This window comes from Furipterus horrens, unplaced genomic scaffold (genome assembly GCF_987537825.1).
Source record: "Furipterus horrens unplaced genomic scaffold, mFurHor1.1.pri manual_scaffold_5, whole genome shotgun sequence".
Classification (NCBI taxonomy): domain Eukaryota; kingdom Metazoa; phylum Chordata; class Mammalia; order Chiroptera; family Furipteridae; genus Furipterus; species Furipterus horrens.
In genome coordinates, this window is record NW_028327175.1 from 150,844,420 (window position 1) to 150,865,617 (window position 21,198).

General features: G+C 39.4%; 1 protein-coding gene across 5 annotated transcripts in view; it reads right to left on the minus strand.

The window, feature by feature from the left end:
* The window catches only part of FAM13C (family with sequence similarity 13 member C), a 128,241-nt gene that overhangs the window by 66,461 nt on the left and 40,582 nt on the right, over nucleotides 1-21,198 (minus strand). For 3 of the 5 annotated variants that reach the window (XM_090278059.1, XM_090278056.1, XM_090278055.1), the window contains one exon: nucleotides 16,782-16,900. In XM_090278059.1, coding sequence (XP_090134185.1) covers nucleotides 16,782-16,900 — 119 coding nt within the window. Of the gene's footprint in view, nucleotides 1-16,781; nucleotides 16,901-20,029; nucleotides 20,098-21,198 lie in introns of all 5 variants that reach the window. The other 2 variants (XM_090278058.1, XM_090278057.1) reach the window with 1 other exon arrangement.

A 21,198-nucleotide genomic window follows, 5' to 3' on the forward strand; every position in this document is an offset into this window, starting at 1 on the left:
CAGTATGTTTCTGTACATAATTATTGTATATAGTAAGCAAAAATAGGATCACATAAAACCATAACGTAACTGCTTTTTTTCCCTAGGTACCCATGTTAATACTCTCCTAAAACAGTTTTAAACATCTATCGTGCAGATTGTCATTTCTCAAGTGGAAAGTGGTACATCCCCTAGGGAGTATTTAGAAAATTTGGAGGCTATCTGTGATTGGCTCAGAAGCTGGGGGTGCCTACTAGCATTTGATGGGCTAGAGCCAAAGCTGCCAGAGCCCCTGAGATGTGTGGGCAGTCCCACACAAGAAAGAATTGTTCCATAGACCACATAATTTCCAAATGTCCTCTGGAAATGTTAAAGCCAGAGAACATTTACCCTCAGCACAATCTGAACCAGAAGACTATGAGGGCTGGTGGATGAAATAGAAATACCTAGAATACACAAGTAAGGAGGAGGGGATTGGACTGAATAATCTCAAAGGTTCTATCCTGAGCCACTATTTTATGATTTAACCACATACAGAAATCCAGACATGACTTTCTATTTAGTTCTCTCAAAGTTACCAATTATCCATTATATGTCTATCTTCTTCCATGATCAAATAACTGGCAAATTTATATCCTAAGTTTTATTTTAGTTAAACATTTTAATCCCAATGGCTGGACAGCTTTTACCCTGAAGCACAAACCAATAAAACTATATAATGGATGTACATAAAAATATTTTTAGACAATTGAGATGGTGGCAGAGTAGGTGGAATTTACACTCACTTCCTCACAGGACCAAACCATAAATACAACTAAATTATAGAACAATCAATATAAATTACCAAAAGAAGACTAATTAAACAGAAATCTTATAACCAAGGATTTACAAAAGAAGCCACATTGAGACTGGTAGGAAGGGGATAGACATGAAAAAGCCTGGCCCCATACCCACATATGCCAGTTGAGAATCTGAAGGGATATTCAGCTGCAAAGGTCCCCCCTGAAGAGCAAGAGATCTCAATCCCATGCTGGTTTCCCAGCCCAAAGCACCAGAGCTGGGAAGAGTAGTTCACATAATCTGGCTTTTAAAAAGCATCTGGGATTTCATCCACCAGGGAGATATGGGAGCCTGCTAGAAATCTAGGCACCCTCTTGAAGGGCCAGCAAACATCTCATTCACAGCCACTCACCCTGGGTTCCAGCAGAAGGAAGGCAGCTCAGAGCAGACTGGGGTCATACAGGGAGCGACTGGGTTGTGTTGCTTCAGGGAGAGAGCTGAAGGGACAGCCGCCAAGGTTGCCCTGCGGAGTCCCTCTCCAACACTGCCCACAGACACCATCTTTTCTGGGTCAAGCACTCCCCTCCATACAACATCAGCTTGAAGGAATGCACAAGCCCCACCCTCCCAACTCACTGTAGCCCTGCTGAGCTCACACCCTGCTGAGGAATCTGCTGGCTATGGCCAGCCTGGGCCCATTGTATAGACTTTCATAGAGGCCTCTTGAGAAGGTCTGGGCAGACTCAGAACCTGTCAGAGAGGTACAAGGAAAGACTGAGTTGTGTGGCCATAGGGCAAGGGCCATTTTCCCCCTTCCACATGCCCCGGTGCCTCCCCATGAGAGATCTATTAGCCCCAACCTTCCGACTCCCCATGGCCCTACCCTTGCAGAGGAGTCAGCTGGTTGAAGCAAGCCTGGGCCTGTTGAACACACTTTCTTGGAAGGCTTTCAAGAGGTCCAGGCAAAACCACAAGGTGTCAGAGACATATAGGGAGAGACTATTGTGTGGCTCTATGGTGAGGGCCATATTTCCCTCTCATCCTTGATCAATGCCTCTTTTCCTGTGCAGAGTGCTCTCTCCACATGGCTAAAAATCATGGTCTCTTTAGCCTGGTGAACTTGGCTGACCTAACCCTGAAGGCTCTCTCTGCTGACCCTACGTGGGTGGCAGCTGACCTTTGTATACACTGAGAATTTTGCTGTGTGGACTCAGACCCACAAAGGCGCTAAGTTTGAATCTGTAGCAATCTGGTAAACACCACCCACCTCTACCTGGTTATTCACTGAGAACCTACCTTATGCTACTGGTATACTGCCAGGGGTTCTTTCAGTGATTGAGCCTAAGAGTCAATCAGCAAGTTGAGGTAAATTAGGCCTTTTGCTGATCTGCCCCTGGGCTTAGTGATGGTGGAAGCAATACTTGGTGCGCGGCTTGGCCCCTTTCATGCAAACCCAAGACCAGAAGATTCAACCGCAAACTATGGATTGATTGTCGCTTTATAGCTCTAAATAGGTAGCCCAGGGCCAGTCACAGGCTACACCTGAACCAACCCATCCGATGACAGGCTTCAGACCACATCAGAATGACCCAGTTAGGTCCACAAGCAGCATACTCAACACAGGACCTCGTTAGGCACCAGACCCTGCTGGGAAAAATTAAGCTGCATAGGGTCAGCTGCTCCACAGCAGCTCATACACTGTCCAGTAAGTGCAGAGAGTTTCAAACAAGATGAACCCAAAGAGGGCCAATCCAAGCCACATCATAATTAAAATGGCAAAGATTAATGACAAAGAGAAAATCTTAAAGCAGCAACAGAAAGACAGTTAGTTGCCTAGAAGGGAGCTGTCAGAAGACCATCAGCTGGTTTCTTAACAGAAACATTTCAGGCCAGAAGGAATTGGCATGAAATATTCAAAGTGATTACTTCACCCAACAAGGCTATCATTTAAAATTGAAGGAGAAATAAAGAACTTCTTATACAAGAAAAAGCTCAAGAAGTATGTTACCACCAAACCGGTATTATAAGAAATGTTAAAGTTTCTTCTCTTAAGAAGAAGAAAAAACAGAGGAATGTATCTTAAAAAAATAAAATGGCAATAAATATCTACCTATTAATAATCACTTTCAATGTAAATGGAGAAAATTCTTCAATTAAAAAGGTAGCTCAATGGATAAGAAAAAAGGATCCATATACAGGCTGTCTACAAGAGACACACCTCAGAATGAAAGTCACACAGACTGAAAGTAAAGATATGGAAAATGATACTTAGTGCTAATGAAAACAAAAAAAAAACAAGCTGAGGTAGCGATACCTATATCACACGAAACAGACTTTAAAACAAAACTATATGAAGAGACAGAGAAGGACATTACATAATGATAACGGGATCAATCCAACAAGAGGATGAAACCCTTGTAAAAATTTATGCACTCAACTTAAGAGCACCTAAATATATAAAGCAAATCTGATGAACATAAAGGGAGAAATCAACAGTAATACAGTCATAGTTGGGGATTTTAACATCTCATTGACATTAATGGCTAGACCTTCCAGACAAAAAATCAGTAAGAAAACAGTGGCCTCAAATGACACACTAGACAAGATGGGTTTAACTGATATTTTGAAAGCATTTCACCTCAAAGCAGCAGAACATATATTCTATTTGAGTGTACACAGAATATTTTCTAAGACAGACTACATATTAGGACACAAAACAAATCTCAATAAATTGAAGAAAATTGAAATCTTATTAAGCATCTTTTCTGACCACAATGGGATGAAAATAGAAATCAATTACAAGAAAATTGAAAACACACACACAGAGGCTAAATAACATGTTATACTACACAATGACTCGGTTAACAATGAGATCAAGGAAGAAATAAAAAGAAACCTTGAGACAAATGAAATGTAAACACACCCCAAAATCTACAGGACACAGTAAATGGATTTGTAAGAGCAAATTTTATAGCATTACAGGCCTACCTCAAGAAACAAACAAGTTAAGAAATCTCAAACAATCTAACCTTACACCTAAGGAAAACAGAAAAAGAAAAGAAAAACAAAGCCCAAAGTGAGTAGAAGGAAGGAAATACTAAATATAAGAGCTGAAATAAATGAAATAGAGTCTGAAACACAATACAAAAGATCAATAAAACCAAGAGCTTATTCTTTTATTTATTTCTTTTTAATTATTTTTTTAACATGCTTTATTGATTATAATGTTACATTTGTCCCAATTTCCCTTCCCTCTTCTCCCCTCCACCCGGTGGTCCCCCTCCCTCCAGTTGTCCCCCCCTTTTAGACCATGTCCATTAGTTGTGCATATAGTTCTTCTCAACCTCTCTCTGTCTATTCCATTCCCTCCTACCATGCTCCTTAATTCCTATATCATCTCCCTCCCTCTCCCCCTTCCCCTTCCCTGCTGACCTCCCCCCAATATGCTCCCCATACCTATAGTGCTTTTTCCACTCTCGTTGCCTGTTTAGTTTGCCCTTGTTTCAATTCCCATCTTGTGTTGTTGTTTCTTGTGATGCAGTTTTCACTTTAGTGTTCATAGTTTTGATCCTCCTTTTTCTAAACCAGTCCCTTTAACATCTCATATAACAGTGGTTTGGATCTAATGAACTCTTTCAGTTTTATTTTGTCCTGGAAACACTTTCTCTGCCCTTCTATTCTGAATGACAATTTCGCTGGATAGAGTATTCGTGGTTGTAGGTTTTGGATTTTCATTATTTTGAATATTTCTTGCCAGTCCCTTCTTGCCTGCAGGGTCTCCCTTGAGAAGTCAGCTGATAGTCTAATTGGGACCCCTTTGTACATGATTCTTTTCTTCTCTCTTGCTGCTTTTAAGATTCTCTCTTTATCTTTAACTTTTGACATTTTGATTATAATGTGTCTTGGAGTGGTTCTCCCTGGGTCCAGTTTTTTTGGAATTCTCTGTGCTTCCTGGACCTGTAAGTCTATTTCCTTCCCCAAGTTTGGGAAGTTCTGCTTTATTATATTTTCACTTAATTTTTCAATTTCTAGTTCATCCTCTTTGCCCTCTGGCAAACCAATGATTCTTATGTTGGGCCTTTTATAGCTGTCCCAGAGGTTTCTGATTCTCTCATCATTTTCCTTGCTTCCCATTTTTTCTCTCTGCACTGGTTGACTGTTTGTTCCTTCTTTGTGTTCTGGTTTGTTGATTTGAACTCTGGATTTTATTTCTTCATCATCTGTCTCATATGTGGTTTTGTTCCTTTCAGTATGAGTGTTTTTCGATTCTTTTTCATCTTTTTTCCAGATCTTTTGTTAATTCTGTAAGCCACCTGATAACAATGGCCCTGAACTGAGCCTCTGACAGGTTTCTTATTTGTTCATCTGTCAGATTCTTCATCTGTTGCCTGGTGAGCTGTGCCACCGGGATTTCTATAGTTGTCTGCCTCATTTTGACAGATGTGTTCTGTTTTCTTGGGCCAGCTATAGGGGGCAGTGCCTGTGTACTCGTCACAACCCAGCGACTGGCGCCGATCCGCAACCTTTCTCACCGGCGCTTTGTTGTCGCTGCCCAGCGACCAGTGGCGATCCGCAACCTATTTCGCAGCCCTGTGGCGCTTTGTGTGGGGGCGGGGGGTCCAAGATGGATTCCCGCAGTTATTCCGCTAGGAGACCGGGATCTGTCCTCCCGCCCTCTGGGCCTCACTGTTCGAGGCGATGTGGTGGCTGCATCTCCCAGCGTTGGGGTCGCGAGCCGCGGGGGTTTGACTGCAGCCGGGATCGTCCTCCCTGCCGCTGGGATTGTCCTCCCTGCCACTGTCCCTGGTGCGACTGCAAACAGCACCACCCACTTTCACTCTTCCTACCTGCCCAAAGGGCGCCGCTGGTTTATAACTTCATACGTTGGGCTTCCGTGTAGTTTTATTTTCTGGAATTTCTAGTTATCTTTTGTTTTGAAGTAGTTGTATTCCTCTCTAGTTGTAGAGGGAGACCTAGCGAGTCCGTCTAAGCCTCCATCTTGGCCGGAAGTCACCAAGAGCTTATTCTTTAAAAAGATAAGATTGGCAAACCTTTAATCAGATTCATCAAGAAAAAAAAGGAGGACCCAAATAAATAAAATCAGAAATAAAATGGAAAAGAAACAACTGACACTACAGAAATGCAAGCAATTATAGGAAAATATTATGACCAACTATTTGTCAACAAATTTCAAAACTGGGAATAAGTCGATAAATTCCTAGGAACATACAGTTTTCCAAAACTGAATCAAGAAAAAACAAAATCCAAACAGACTGATTACAACTGGCAAAACCAAAGCAGTAATCAAGAGAACTCCCACAAGCTAAAGTCATGGGCCAGATGGCTTCAAAGGTGAATTTTGTCAAACATTTGAAGAAGAATTAACACCTATCCTTCTCAAACTATTTGAAAAAAGTCAAGAGGAGGGAAGACTCCCAAGCACATTTTACAAGGCCAGCATTATTCTAATTCCAAAACCAGATAAAGACAGTACAAAAAATATAGAGAGAGAGGTCAATATCCCTGATGAACACAGATGTAAAATCCTCAACAAAATACTTATTAGCAAATCAAATTTAGCGATACGTTGAAAACGTCGTACATATATGATAAAGTGAAATTTATTCCTGGGATGCAAGGTTGGTAAATATTCGCAAATCAATTAACGTGATACACCATATAAACAAAATAAAAATCATGTGATCATATCAACAGATGCAGGAAAAAGCATTTGACAAAATCTAGCACCCATTTATAAAAAAGCACTCTCAACAAAGTGGGAATAGAGGGACATACCTCAGCATAATAAAAGCCTCGTATGACAAACCCACAGCTAACAACATGCTCAACAGGGAAAAACTAAAAATATTTCCCTTAATCTCAGGAACAAGACAGGGATATCCACTTTCATCTCTCTTATTCAACATAGCACTGGAAGCCCTAGCCACAGCAATTGGACAGAAAGAAATAAAAGGCATCCAAGTTGGAAAGGGAGAAGTAAAACTGTCATTATTTGCACTTGACATGATACCATATGTAGAGAATGCTAAAGATTCCTCCAAAAAAACTACTAGAACTGATAAATGAATTCAGTAAAGTATCAGGATACAGAATAAATATTCAGAACTTCATTACAATGATCTATCAGGAAGGGAAACTAAGAAATCCCATTTACATTTGCCTCAAGAAAACAACAACCTATGAATAAATTTAACCATTGAGGTAAAAGAGCTATACTCAGACAAGTGTAGGACACTGAGTAAGAAATTGAAAATACACGTAATGGGAGCATATACTGTGCTCAGAGATATGAAAAATTAATATCATTAAAATGTCCATACTACTCAAATAAATCTATGGATCCAACACAATTGCTATCAAATTAACAATGGTGCTTTTCACATAACTGGAACAAGTAACCCAAAAATTTATATGGAACCACAAAAGACACCAAATAGCCACAGCAATCTTGAATAAGAACAAAGTACGAGGTACCATGCTACCTGATATCAATTTATACTACAAGATATATAGTAACCAAAACAGCAGGATACTGGCATAAAAATAGATATATAGATCAATGCAAAAGAATAAAGGGCCCAGAAATAAACCCACACCTATATGGTCAATTAATATTTGACAATGGAGGCAAGAACATACAATGGTGAAAAGACAGTCTATTCAATAAATGATGTCAGAAAAATTGGACAGATACTAGAAAAGTAATAAAACTAGACCATCTTCTTACATCATATACAAGAATAAACTCAAAATAAATTAAAGAGTTAAATGTAAGACTCAAAACCATAAAATTCCTAGAAGAAAACACAGACAGAAAATAACTGACATTCCTTTAGATGATATTATGCTAAGTGAAATAAATCAGTAAGAGAAAGACAAATACTATATATTTTCACTTATATATGGAATGTAAAGAACAAAATAAAAGTACTAACAAAACTAAAACAGACTCATAGATACAGAGAGCAGACTGATGGTTGCTGGAGGGGAGGGGTTTTTGGGGACTGGGTGAAAAGGTGAAGAGATTAAGAACAAATTGATAGTTACAAAACAGTCACAAGGATGTAAAGTACAGCATAGGGAATACAGATAATAATATTGTAATAACTATGAATATGGCAACACTGGAGGGAACACTTAGTAAAGTATATGATTGTCTAACCACTATGCGGTACATCTGAAACTAATATAAAATATTTAAAAACTATCACTAACATTTCAAAAATATAATTTTTATTGGCTCTTACTACAGTATTATAAATACTGTATAAATATAAATCCTAGAAGTAACCAATAATTTGGAATTAGTTAAATAAATAATGGTATAGCCACAGAACGGAATATTTCACAGCTATTAATATTTGAGACTATTTCAAAATATGGAAAAATTTACTAATTAAATGGAACAAAAAAGTTACACAGAAACATGTCTCTAAGATTTCATACATATGAAAAAATTCATACATACGAATATATATAAAAAAATTTAAAAAGTTGTTTATCTAGCATTGGTTAAGGATAAAAGAAAAAATATAGAGAGTGATGGGTTGGAGCTGTGTGTGTCACTATATATGATGTGTGTGTGTGTGTGTGTGTAGTATATAACACACGTCTTGAAGAGGAATATCCTGTTGGTGAATGAATACTATGACGGAAGCATTGGAGTAGCCATCACCTCCTCAGGAAGATAAAGAGTAGGTTGAAGAATAGTCTCAAGTCCCATGGCCACAGGAACACTTAACCAGCTGGTTAAAGTTCTAAATTAGATTTAAGTTTATATACATTCTGTCTCCTATAAGTCAGTATTGAAATTTCTCTCAAATCTATTCCAACTTAAGCTAAGAAGCTTTCCAAGATGTTGAGATAGCAAGAACAAAGTTTTTTGTTCAATCTTCTAGAAATCTTATTTCTAACACATAGCTATCATGTCACTAAAGTGGGTAAAACATGGTTCCTATAGAAAATTCTAAGTTATGCCATTTATTGCACATATAAGGATGGATAGATATAACCTAGGCCCTATACCCTCCAAGGCCACCCCATCTAGTGTGAAGGAGGATAAATTTAAAGATGAATATGATAACAATGTGGTGAATGCAGTGAGAGGGAGCTGTTTAGGGAAGGGTCAATGTCCAACAATGGGCTTAGAAAAGGGAGAAAAATTGTATATTAGAGTATTTCTTATGAAAAATCAAATTTGTTCACTTTAGCCATAAATGAGCTTAGCAGCCCTATGACAATTAGCCTGCTTGTTTATTATTCACCTTATATATAAAGATTGTCAGCCCTGGCTGGTTTGGCTCAGTGGATTGAGCGTCGGACTGCGAGCTAATGTCGCTGGTTCGATCTTCCAGTCAGGGCACATCAGAGAAGGAAAACTCTGACTCCAAAAAACCTCCGCTGCCTTGCGGCATACCTCTTCAGGGGAAAGGCTAAGGGAGTAAACCCCAACAGAAAATCTGGAGCCGGAGTCCCTAAGGCGGTTTGACGTTGTAGTCAACACCGGCAACTCCTGCGGCGCACCTGAAGTCAAGCTGTATTGACTCCGTCTTTCCCTTGGACCCTTCAGCTGCGAAGAGAGGGGGGGTCTGCTGCATGGGCAACAGCAGACCCTCCATATCACCCTGCCCAGGCTCTGTAGCTTCAGCTTCACTGGAGAGGACACTCCAGCGTCATCGTAAGATGTCGATTCAACACGGGAGGAGACAGATACCGTGTCACTCCCGAGTCGGACTGCACAGCCATTCTCGGCGGTGCAGATAGACTCTTAAGAAGCTACACCATCGTCTCTCGAGACGGACGGCTGCCGACGACGATATAAAGATTGTATTGTCAGAATACAGTCTGGTCTAGCTTTATACTCTGGGACTTGTTTGAAATAAAAAGTGCTTCTAATAGATTCAAACCCTAATGCATCAGAAAGCTCCTTTCAGACACAATGTTTTTTCATGCCCACATTAAAACAATAACAACATAAATATGTACACTACAGTGGTTAATAGTGTTTAGATCTGGGTGGTAAGATTATAAGAAATTTTTATGTCCTTGGAGTTTCCTGTATTTCTGATATAACCATGTTTCACTTATTTTATTATTTTTAATGAGAGAATGGTTAAGTTTCCCTTTTATCTGTATTCCTAATTACTATCCAGTGAAAGTGCTAACTACTTATCAAGTGACCATAGTCAGACTCCAAAAATAAAAAATAAAAAGAGTTTCATTCCCAGAATAATTAAGCATGGGCTCTTTTTCCATCGACAGTTTAAGGATTTGATGTGGGATTTTTTGTGCTCTGTATCAAGGAGGGGGAATTATTTTTATCTGTGCCTGCAAGAGCTTAAATTATTAAGCTAAAGTCTAATCCTTTAAAATATCTAGGGTGTTGAGTATTTTCAATGTAAGAGCCAGAAAGGGCCTTAGAAATCATCTGACCCAAACTCCTGTTAGAGGAGGGGACTTAGGGATTTGAGTGAAGTGACCAGGGTCACCTGGTAGACATAAGACCAGGCATTTCTTAATTTGAATGTTTGTTCCATTCCACCAGATTGTTTCTGCGCCCATGAGGGTGAAGGAAGAATGGAGGGTGAAGGACAGCCCTTGTACAGCTGTCCTCCTATGGAGTATCCACAAAGTAAGCTATTTGAGGACCCACACATAACATAGCCATACACCAGGGAGTCTTAAACATTGTCAAGACAAGCTATTATTTTTTTATTTCTACCTCATACCCTGCTGTCTCCTTTACCCCTAAAAACAAAAGAAAAGAAAAGGAAAAGAGAAGAAAAACCTTAAGAGCACACTAATGAGAAAGAAGAACACGCTGGCCATGGGCAGAGCTCCTGCTCAGGTTCAGTCCAAGATGGGAGATCTTGTTTTCTGTATTATTAAAAAAATCTCTGGGTGCTCACTCTCTTCCTTATTCTTTCTCTTTTAGCAGAACTCATTAAGACTCTGCTTACCTCTATGAAAAACATTTAAATAAGAAACAATTAGCTATTAAACACACATACGAGTTGCCTACCTCAAAAACAAAAGATGAAAGAATTTATCCCCCATGAAAAAGTTGCTGCCAACAAAACTTCCTCTTTCCATAAGAGCAACAAAGCTTTTCCTTTCATCTGGAATGTCACAAAAATAGTCAAAGCTATCAAAGGCCATTATCCTCACTAATATCCCTCTAACTGGGGAGTTCTAGATGAAGAGGCTAATGAACTTCAATTCGCAAATGTAACCACTGCCTTAATTAGTAGCAACACAATGGTATAGAATAGCTCCTGTTTATACAGACAAGGTCTTAAATAACATTAAAGGTTTAATGCTGTCATAAATTTTAATACAACAGTTTAAACACAACTGAGTTAATCACTCTCAAAAGTAAATTTACTTAGCTGGGTAAGAAGTCCCTGACTTCATTAGTATTCTCTTACATTTACAAATTCCCCTTTGTCATATCTGAGGGTTCACAGTATTGGCATTGGCTCTAGCTATAAAAATCAATCAGACTGATACATATTAAGTGACTGCTCCAAACAGATTGCTGGTGCTTGTCTTGGTTCTATTACAAAAGGAGTGAAGGTTTAAGCAAATCACAGCCTCACTGGGTGTCAAATTAGAAAACGAAAAGGTTGTATTAAATGATTACTAAGGTGGCATTCTTGTTCAAACTAAATGCAGTTCTATAATTATACATGGTTTGAAAAGCTCCAGGTACTGAGGAGCATGCCAGAGTAGTGTAATATATAGCCCCTACACTCAGATGCACTGAAAATATAAGGCATTAAGACAGCATCAGCCATCACCTTATCAGAGCTTAGCTCCCAGCAGCTAGAGTCGCTAGGATGAGCAGTTGTTCAGAAGAGGATTGAAGCAGGCATTATCAACCAAATACCTGTAGGAGCCAGGCAAAGAGCATAAATAAATGGGAAAATTTGGGTGACAATTGTGAATAAATAAAGCACTGCTCCTTTGTTCCAACTAATTGTTGCCTTGTGGAAATGGAGGCTCTGGGTTATCTCATCTTCGGATTTTTCAAGAGAATGCTAAAAATCTGTAAAACATGATTTTTAAATATTGAGTCAGAGTATTCTATGACACTCTACAAGCCAAATATATTTTCACCCTAGATATACCTATAGGACCCCAAATTTGAGACCTCCAAGGTGGCACACTATACTGCTGAGGAAGGTAATGTGGAGCAGAGGAGGGTGTGGTATGTGGGGGTGCAGAGAAAGAGACAAAGAGGCAGAGGGGCTGCACTGAAACGTGAGGGTGGTTCTGTGGGAACCAAGAAGAGGAAGTAGACTTCAGGAGGAAGAGATTAGGACAGTTGTTCCAAACTTTTTGGGGGATCATGAGTGCCATATGAGACTGATAAATGCTTTAGAGCTTCCTCTGGAAAAATAAACATACATGTAGTAAGCAGAATAATGGTCCCCCAAAGATGTCCACGTCCACATCCCTCACCCCCTCCCTGTGTTACCTTACATGGCAAAATACATTTTATGGGTGGGATTAAGTAAGGACCTTGAAATGCAGAGATTATCATGGATTATCTGATTCAGCCCAATCACATGAATCCTTAAAAATCGTAATCTTTCCCAGTCATGCTCAGAGAGATACTATGTTGCTAGCTTTAAAAATGGAGAAGCCATGAACCAAGAAATGGAGGCAGCCTCTAAAAACTGGAAAAGGCAAAGAAATGGACTAATTCTCCCCTAGAGCCTCCAGAAAGCACGCAGGCCTGCTGACACCTTGACTTTTGAGCTGAGTCCTATAGAACTGTAAGATCATACATCTGTGCTGTTTTAAGCTACAGATCTGTGCTCATTTTGTTACAGTAGCTTCTGAAAACCAATATAGTATACATACACTGGAACTCTGGCAAAAACATTCATAGTCCTCCCAGAAGTTCATGTGGACAGAGATCAACGCTCCTTGTGCTAGAAAAAGTTGAAGGTACAAATATTCTGAGAGCTGAAAGTATGAAGCGATCTCTACCTGGCATGCATGAAAAGATCAATGCCTACAGCATAACACAGTCAGCTCCAAAATCTCACTTCTACAAGGATGGATTCATTCTCTGAAGACTACTCCTTCAAGTCTCACTTAACTGAAACGTGAGATGTTTGTCACTCACTTGACTGCTCCTTGTTACAGAAAGATGTTTCTTCCCTTTCTCAAACTGTTTCTTGCTAATGACATTCTCTCCCCAAGAAGGTGGAATTTTATACCTGCTGAGATTTACTCTGGTTTCTCTCCTTACTTTGAGCCAGCCCTCAGTCATACGTGTTCTGTTACAGTCTCATGTCTCTATCAAGATCTTATTGTGCACGATGTGCCTGAACCTGGCCACATGCTGACGTAAAATGGAAGATGAAGGTTATCAGGAATGTGAGCTACCTGATTCAAAGTTGTTTTTAGCTTCAGATCTCATTTCACCAGCTCATCAAGTTTCACAATTCCTGTAATATTTTGAGATTTTTTTTTAAGTACCATTAGAATGTCCTTGGGTGACGCCACCATGGTTGTGACAAATAACTACAGTTTAAAGGTTACCAGACTAGTCCAAATACTAAATCTAAGAGTTACAAACATAACTGGCCTAACATGGCTCCTGATCTGCAGTGTGACACCAGATCCTGTTATTGCCAAGCTTGGTGCATGGAATTTCTGGAATGCTGCTAGACCCTGTGAAAGTACAGCATGGAGGCTGAGGGGGGAGGGGGCACAGACAAGAACAACAAGGTATTTGGGGTCCTGTGGAGTTTACTTAGGTATAGAGGAAGAGAGACTAGGTCCATTTTTACAAGAAGCGTCAATCTTTTGGGAAGACAAGCCTGACATAATGAGGAAGGTGGCCCCATAACCTTGTATTTGGTTATTTTTCTGGACATGGAGAGGGCATCTAGCAACCTCCTAAATGTTATACAAACTATTGTGTGTATGAGCATCTCTTTTTTCTGAAAAAAGGTGTCACACACCTTTGGGAGTTTGAATAAAACTGTAACTCCTCCCACCAAAGGTAAGAGTTGCTTCCCTATGCATTACCTCATCAGGGAGGGGTTTTAATTCAATCCTCTTAGTCTCACTAGTTCTATGTGAATGATACCCACCACATAATCCTATTAAATTTCTAACTTGCCTTCTGATAGTAGTGATATCCCTATTTACCTTTACCACCATTAATGATAATGTAGTTTTAAATTTACCAAAAATCAAGCACCTCTGAGAAGTTAATTGCTAATATCATTTTCCCCCATCAGCCTCTGTGAATCTCCACCCCAAAGACCCAGCATGTTACAGAAACAGGGGTGTTCCAAAAAACCCCAGAATTTGCAGCTGGGGGATGGGGAGAAGGAAGCAGCTTTTCAAAATGCCTCCACATGCCTGAGGCCGGTGGCTAGTGTCTTTTTTATGCAAAATGGCTTTAATGCATCCAAAGCCTCAGGTAGATGGGAGGAGTCTTGAACCAGGGGATGGTATGGAGAAAGCACACAGAACCTGCGTAAGGTTCTGTGAATGGTCAGAACTGGTTACCGCACCCACTACATCAGAGGATGTAGTCAGGGATTTAAAAATAAGCGGCAGACATTTTAGGCGGACGGACTGTGCGGATTTAACTAAGGTTAAGGCTGACTGTGAGGATTTCACTAAGGTTAGGACTGACTGTGCGAATTGGACTAAGGCTGAGGCTGACTGTGCGGATTTCAAAAGGACTAACTATACAGTTTACAAGGAGGCTGAGAATCCATGAGGTTCTGGATTAAAAGCTGGTGGACCCCATAACACAGACGAGGTCTCCCCAGTCAGGATTGAATGATTGGCAGCTACTGGTAAAGCTGAACTGTGTTTGGAAAGTAGGGAAAGGGTTTCTCTGACTTTTCTAAAACTAGCCTGGTTTGGTAGGGGGGAGGCAAGGATATGTGTTTATGGGTGTTTTAAAGAACATAAGACTTAACAACAGAAATCCGCAAATAACTAAATCTATATAACTGTTAAATAAACTATTCTTTTTCTTTTCACTAAACTCTGGTATTGAGAGTTATAATTTTGGCTGCGGGCAATCGGGCCCCTGAGTAAAGAGCCCGCGGGTTTGTTTTCAACTGGAGCAGCCCAGGGGTTCTGTAACAAGCATGCATTCCATACATAAGTAAGAATGAGTGAGCCCTGGTCAAATGACTTAATTGGCTGCAGCATTGTCCCATGCACCAAAAGGTTGTGAGTTCAATCCTTGGTCAGGTCTCATACCTATGTTGTGGGTTTGATCCCCAGTCAGGGTGCATATGGGAGGCCACCAATCGATGTTTCTCACATCAATGTTTCTCTCTCTCTCCCTTCCTCTCTCTCTAAAATCAATAAACAGATCCTCGAGTGAGGATTAAAAAAAAAGATTTAGTTTTGTCTTTGTTTTTTGTTTTTATTTTTGTTTGTTTTGTTTTTTACTTTTCTTTGAAATGTGCATGGGAATATAGTTGGCCTTATTCAAGCTGAGAGAGACAGTCACCAGTCTGGCTGAGGGGTAGGGTCACTGCATAAATTGGTTTTAGCCAGCCTAAAATAGCTTTATAGTAGTCCCTCTCTATAGCACAGTTTACTTATTGTGGCTTCATTGTATTGCAGGATTTAAAAAAATATTATATTTAACTATTTATCGCGGATTTTTTGCTATATCACAGGATTTTGCGGTACCGTATATGTATGTTGTTAAAGTTACGTAGGTTTAAGAGTGTAGAATATGTTTAAGAACATAAGTAGTGCTTATAAAAGTGTGGAAAAGGTTAATAAGGGAGTGGGAACAGTTTATAAGTGTGTGGGAAGGGTTTATAAAGCCTTAAAATATATATAAATACTAAAATAAATGTCAGGTTCCTACTTTGCGGATTTTCATCTATCGCAGGGGGGTCTAGAACATAATACCTGGAATAAGTGAGGGAACACTGTATTGCAATAAAGACCCAAATAAGGAGAATATCCTGATCACCAGAGAAATAACAAAGTTGAATCTCACCTGATCTGAGGTCAAGTAAGAATAAACAGACAAGAGAAAGCAACTTGTGAAGAGGGTGATAAATGGTACCCATAAATCCAATTGGATAGGGAATTATCTTACTTTGGTGTCCCCTCTAACCCTTTGGAATTCTAGGATTCTAAATTTAGCATGTTGGATGTTTTAAAGCACAATTATATAGCACAATCTCCTCTGTAGTTGTTGATTCATTTAGACTCTGCAACCTTAGAAAAAAGTTTCTAAAGGTCATGCTCAGAAGCAAGACCTCCCCTTCCACTAAGTCAGGGCTACAATTACACTGTACACCAGATCCTACAGCGACAGCTGACAGAACTAGTGGCTGAATTCTTCCTTCTGTTTATTTACAGAAGAGACTTTCCATAGACAGCTGCAATGCCAGGCTCCCATCAGAACGCCATGCCAACCTCAATGCAGACAGCTCTTTACCCATGTCCTTGCCCTCAACTCACAGCTGCTCCAGCCTGGAGCTACTTCAGGGCCTAAGGACACCACTTGGATCAGCACAGAAGTTACACCTGCTACGCCACAGTCAGACATTTGTAGGTTCATATTGTGGCTCAGCTTTTTTCACTTGTGCAACAGCAGGCAAATGCCTTAATGTTTACCAGCCTCCATAAAATGCGGCTATGAGGATGTGGTGAAGGATGAATAAAATTATATGTGAAAAGCAACTGGCTTGATGTCTACACTGTTATCAGTATCCTTATTGCAGAAGAAAACCTAGTCAACATTTCTCTCCAAGGACAGGATTATTTCTACTTCCCTCTGAGACTTAAGGCTGGTACTCTTCAAACTGAAGATGAGAAAGTAGGTTATTTGCATTTCTCTTAAACTCAGACTCAATGATACTTCTAGGACCCTTTAAGCAGCTTCTCAGACTACAAGGAATGCCAACGAAAGTCAGAAAGCCTAGATTCTTGCGTGGGGGTGACAGGCACAGGGGAATGAACCCCAGGCACACTAAAGGGCCCACCTTGATTGAAGCCTCACTGTTTCTTGGCCCCTGAACGTGTGGTTTTGTGGACTCTCATGAACTGGCGTTCCTGCTCTCCCCCGACGCTCCGACTGGCTGGGTGTCACATGCTCTGTCTCCTGTAAGAAGAAACAGCAAAAGCAGACGAGCTGTCAGCAGCCAGCAGTTTCACAGCATTCCTCACGGGGGTAGGTCTCAGGGCAACGGAGCAGCAACACACAGCACACTCTACCCAACTGCAGTGGGGGGATGGGGACAATCAGTGACCTGAAATTTACAAAGCTTTTTTTCTATCAGTCAGTTGCTGCAAGATAACAGAACAAAGAAAAATAAATAATAAAAAAGCCTAATGTTCAAAAGATATGATATAGCCATACATAAAAAAATTACTACATCAAAAATGATATTATAAAAGCATATTTAATGACTAGGTCTAAAAATATAATTTCTAGGATATTTTTGGTATAGGATCATTTTTGCAAAAACAAATGTATATATGAATGTTCTCACACACACACAGAACTTGGGATAACATGAACCAAAATCTTAACAGTGAATAACTCTAAGATGGCATTTTTTTAATGGGGGGTGGGATTCACCTACATTTTTTACAATAAACATACCTTATTCCTGTAATAAGAAAGATTCAAATTAACCTGAAATCATTTGTACAAATCCCAAATCCCAAGCTTGTTTGATATCTCTCTCCTCCTCTTTCTCCCCCACTCCCCCTTCTCCCTTCCCCTTGTGCCAGCTTTCTCTCTCTCTCTCTCTGTCTCTCTCTGTCTCTCTCTCTGTCTCTCTCTCTGTCTCTCTGTCTCTCTCTCTCTCTCACACACACACACACACACACACAACTACCATTAGCTTCATTGCATCCAAAGAAATTGCTACATTGTCATCCCATGCTATGATCTACTAATTTACAAAAACTGCATAATGCTAAACTCTCTAGAAAATATCACAAACACACCCAAGCTAAAATGAGTGTAGCTTCAATACAAGGATACACACACCAAAAAGGAAAGATCTATATATGTTCAGCATTTGAACCTCTATAGTCTTTGAGCCATGTCCTGGTTTCAGGCAAGAAGACATTTCACATGAAAGGGTTCTATTAGTAGACACTAATTCCCTGGACTTGATAGCTGCTGTAAAAAATTCTACAGCTATCCAAATACCAGTCAGCTCCAAACAACAATTTTCAAGTGAGATAAACTCTGCTTGCTTCCTGCTAATGAGACTTGTTTCCTTGTCTGTAAAATGGGGATAGTATGCCAACCTCACAGGTTGTTGAGCAAGACCTTATTAGAACCCCTTTCATTGCCTGCCAACTGGAGGTCTACAGTAGATGGGAGCTATTGATGATATTATTCCTTTTATAAAAATCCCTTTGAAGCTCAATATTCTGAAACTAGTGTTAAGGATGAGTTCAGCAAAAGCAAACCCATTTTTGTGGTGGAATGTTTATTTCAGGTTTCTATACAAATAATGGTATTATTTTAAACATTGTATTTAGAAGCCTTAATACATGTAGGCCTAAAGAAATGGCCCATTTAATATCTAAAATGTTTTAATAAGAAGTTACCATTTTATTAAAACTCTAGCCTTTTAGGAAAGAGTGTTTTGATTGTTTGTTTGTTTTTTTCAGTTTTTAAGGACAGTATTTTATCTAATCCTTTGAACCCACAAGAAGTTGAAAAGTGTCAGAAGCCACAAACTCCTGGACTTCTGTTTATTTTAGACATAAATAAGAGGGGCCCTGGAGGAAGTGCTGCCTTAATCTGCTCAAGTCAGAGATCTCAAAGCATAGCAAAAAGAACATTCCTCTAGCACCGATGAAGGAGTGTTTGCAGACAGCTGACAATCAAGTCACTGATTCAAGTGAAGGAAAAAGATGGCACTGTCAACTATGCTTTTTCTGTCCACCTAGAATTTAAACTTAGAGATGGTATGGAGAGTTGTGAAAGAAGAAGTAAGGAGTTTGGTACAAGGTCATCCTGAATACTAACCAATAGAATAGACCATAGTGTCAAATATAGGCTTCATTGTAATGTTGCCATTTCCAATGACAAGATGTTAGGTCAAACTACAAAATGCTGGTCTCCGAATTGCCCCTAGACTCCCGATATCAGAACGTAAGTTAAGTCTCTCTCAGAAAATGCCAAATGGGTTCTCCCTTCCAATGCTCCTATGAGTTTGAAAGTTCTTTTGTTCATAAAACGTAAGTATCTTAAGTTTAGTACCTACCTCTCCTTACCTCTTCATGGAATAGTTCTATGTCAACTAATAGCCCCAGTAAAGCTCACATGGGAATCAATGGGCTTACAGATGATTCTAACTTGGAGGCTATAAATCTTCCAGCTGAGGCCCCAGAAGGCATGGAGCCAAGACAAGACCTCTGTGTTGAGCTCTAAGTGAATCCTGATCACAGAAACCATGACAGGTAATAAATGATTACTATTATTTTAAGTTTTAGGGATATTTGTTACATGACTATAGATAACTAACTAACCTTTCATGTATTCTAAGATACCATCAATTATGAAAACCACCATCACTTTGATTAAATAATGGCTTTTTTAGGAAAAACTAATGCCACATTAAATGCATCCATCAATTTTAAGGTATAATCAGCTATGGGAAAAGTGAAAATGTGAAAAGATGTGTGTGTGTTCACATCAAGAAACTACATAGCAGGCCCCATAGAGCATGGTACTGTGAAGGACACAAAAGAAGCCTTATCAAGGAGACACATAAGAAAAAGCAACTTCAAGAGTCTAATCTGGAAGACTCAATAACTTCATAGAAAATAGGGGTGTGAACCACCATATTTATTTGCCTCAGTTTTTAAAAATAATTTTATGCTTTCCCTCAAAGAAGGAAGACAAACAGTAAGGGAATACCATAGTTACTGAATAGAAGAGTAGCTTTCTAGGGTATTGTGTTGCCAGTTATCATTTATTTATAAGGCTATGAAGGAAAAAATACTAAATGAGCACATAATAATCATATCTATATTTTTCTATAACAGAGATTTAGCCAGACACATGAGGAAGCAGGACTCTCCCTCTTGGTGCGCTCACATCTCTGTTCCAATTTTGGACTCCACCATGTGGCCAGTGACCAGGTAAATATCCTCGTGGTACACAACGTACTTGCAGATGAGTGAGAGTTAACATATTCTCCCTACCTTCCACCCCAACGTGACTAAATCTGGACAAGATATAAAGAAAATATTTGATTACCTTTTCCCATTTAAGCTTCATTACATCTTTGTTCAGAATTTGCTGTAACACGTAGCTCATCAAAAATTCTAGAACATTAAAGCAGAGTGTTTATCTTGAAATAATTAATATATAATTTACTTTAAAAATATCGCCTATAACATACCAAGGATGTTGATAGTTAAGGGGTTTTATATAGTGAATAAGATATCCTTGCCCTCAAAGAACTTTTAAAACATACTGTTTGACAGAGACCACAGTGTAAAAGGAAAGACTAACTTGCTTACTTCCGTGTTAATGCATTTAACATATGGACAGATCCAAGCTGATCAAGGGGAACTAGGAAAGGAGAAGCCAAGACCCTCTCCTGCCACCTGGCCAGGCATAGCCTGGATGACACCTGTCAGATGAGTCATCCTATATCTTCCCTTGCTCCCAGCCATCCTCCTTTATCCTTTGACTTAGTTCCCTTGTGTCCCAAGCCTAGCCCCAGTTATTTGTTGGTTTTCTGCTATATACAGAAGCAATCAAATTGACTAAGCTCTTAGATATATTTCATAAGAAAGCTGTCCACAAAACAAATGTTATTAGGTTATTGTTTGATTCATAAGCAGAGGCTAGGATAGTATACATGTTGAAAAGAGAGAAGCTGTCTATTATGTTGAAAGACTAAAAACCCCCAGCTGAGTTAAGAAAAAATTAGCTGCCCCTAAGCAGAAATGGTGAAATATATGTTGTCCTTATTAGGACTTTAGTGAGTTCAGCTGCCTCTTGTAGAACTTGAAAGAATCTTGTTTTGATCCAAATGCATGGCCTGCCTTCAGGCCCTTGTAAGTTTCCCAATTTACACAAATCCAAGACCCAGAAAAAGAAAATTATTTTCTATCTTAATCCCAGTTCTTGACCATCTTCTCCAGTTTGCCCAAATCAGAATGCTACCCTTGGGCCTCAAGGACAAATGCATCCTTTAAATCTTTCTTCCAAAATGTGGTCAACCAAAACATTGACTTTTTTCATCTTCTTACCTTAAGGCTTTATGTGTGTTCATTTTATTCCAAAACTGATAAAATCTTTTCTTCAACTGCTGACTTAAATTCTTTAATTAAATGGTTTTATAACTAATCACTCCATTGCTAATAACAATACCTGGCACTTATAAAGCATACTTCTCCCCAAGAGCTATAATTACT